This window comes from Otolemur garnettii, unplaced genomic scaffold (assembly GCF_000181295.1).
Source record: "Otolemur garnettii isolate 467f Iridium unplaced genomic scaffold, OtoGar3 scaffold00210, whole genome shotgun sequence".
In the NCBI taxonomy this organism is placed as follows: Eukaryota; Metazoa; Chordata; class Mammalia; order Primates; family Galagidae; genus Otolemur; species Otolemur garnettii.
Window position 1 is genome coordinate 26,294 of NW_003852605.1, and position 1,664 is coordinate 27,957.

At 55.3% G+C, this 1,664-nt stretch overlaps 1 protein-coding gene across 1 annotated transcript in view; it reads left to right on the forward strand.

Moving 5' to 3' along the window:
• Positions 1–291: 291 nt before the first annotated feature.
• The window catches only part of NASP (nuclear autoantigenic sperm protein), a 43,791-nt gene continuing 42,418 nt past the window's right edge, over positions 292–1,664 (forward strand). The window contains 1 exon segment of the mRNA XM_012812489.2: positions 292–429. Coding sequence (XP_012667943.1) covers positions 374–429 — 56 coding nt within the window. The 5' untranslated portion in view covers positions 292–373.

The window sequence follows — 1,664 nt, forward strand, 5'->3', positions numbered from 1 at the left end:
AGGCTGGAGCTCTGTCAGGGGTTTTAGTATCAAGATTCTAGTTCTCACGCGACTTGCTAGAGGAGCAGGAAGTATCTTTTTACGGGGAAGGCTGGCCAGGGAGGGAAGGTACCCAGTGGAGGTGTACAGCCAGGGTAGGGGGGACGGGCTGTCCTTGGGATAGAGAAGGGTTGAGTCCTGGCCCTTTAAACTTGAGGGGGAGGATCCGGAAGTGGATGGGCGGGGCAAATGCCCTGCTATAAAAGAGGGCCCCAGCCGCGCGGAGTCTCTAATCTGCCATTTTCTGTCCCTCGATAAGTCTTTGGCGTCCTATATTCTTTCTGTTTTCCACACAGGCTCTGTTCTCCTACTTGCTTACCACTTAACGGGAACGATGGCCACAGAGTCCACAGCCACTGCCGCCATCGCCGCGGAGCTGGCTTCTGCCAGGTAAGCGGGACGGACGGTGGAGCGCCTGAGGCACTGGCCAGTTCTTGGGGAGGACTGATGGACTGGGGTTCTGCGGGAGGGACAGAACGGTGGGGAAGCGAACTTGCCTCCCTGTGAGCAACTGTCGATGTTTGAGGAGGTCTGGACACTAGAGGAATTACTCTCTTGCTAAGTACCTCGCGCGCTAGCAGTAACGGCGGTCGGCTGGCGCCCCCTGCCCCGCTTTTCGCGGCCGCCATCTTGCCGGGGGCAGTGGCGGCTGTCTCCATCGCCTGCCCCTCTCCTTCCTCCGCCGGCCCGGGGCTGTTGGCGGGTAGGAGGGGCCCCGGCTCGCAGGTCTGCCACCATATCTCTACAGTCCCCACACTCCTGGCGTACCCCTCTGGTAAAGTCTCCAGATAACCTGGGAATACAAGCAATAGGTTTGGCGCCAAAATGAAAAAAATCTCCACGAGGAGGGAGGGTGGACCCAAGGGTTCAGGTGGGCGGGGCCTTGCGGAAGGCGGGGCTTTCTGCGCGCGGGTTCCCCTCCGCGGACTCCGTGCTGGGGGCGGGGCCCTGAGGAGGCGGGAAAACTCCATTGTTTAGTGCGGGGGGCTCAAGCTAGAAGTTAGATCCTTTGACTTCTGTGTTGGGGCTCAGAGAAGTCTACTCTTTTGCTTCCTCGTTAACCTTATGTGCTCGGGAAATGGTTATTGTATCATCAGTCCTCAGCTCCGGTCTGTGGAGGAAGGATCGTAGATTTTTAGAACTTGAAGGCGTTTCCAGGGAACATTATCAGGATGCAGAGCTTCTTCACTCTCGCTGCGTGGTACTCTCCTCACTTCCCAGGAACTTGGTTGTTAGGGAATCGGCCGTAGCATGCAGGAAGTGTAAGACTGGAGTAGGTATGATTGTTTAGATAGCGGCACAGATTTACTCCGGCATAATCTATTTTTTGAATAGTGGAGGGAAACCCATCAGTTGAAAGAAAGAAATGTTTCCTTCATACAGTAGATTTTTGTTTCCCGCAAACTCAAACTCCTGGGTTCAAGCAGTCCCCCTGCCTCAGCCACCGTAGAAGCTGGAACTCCAGGTGTGGGTACAACGCCCAGCTAATTTTTCTATCTTTAGTAGAGACGGTATCTCATTTTTGTTCAGGGCGCTCTCCAACTACCGAGCTCCAGGAATCCTCCCTTGGTCTCCAGAGTGCTAGGATACAGGCACGAGTCACTGTGCCCGTCCCTGTTTAGATA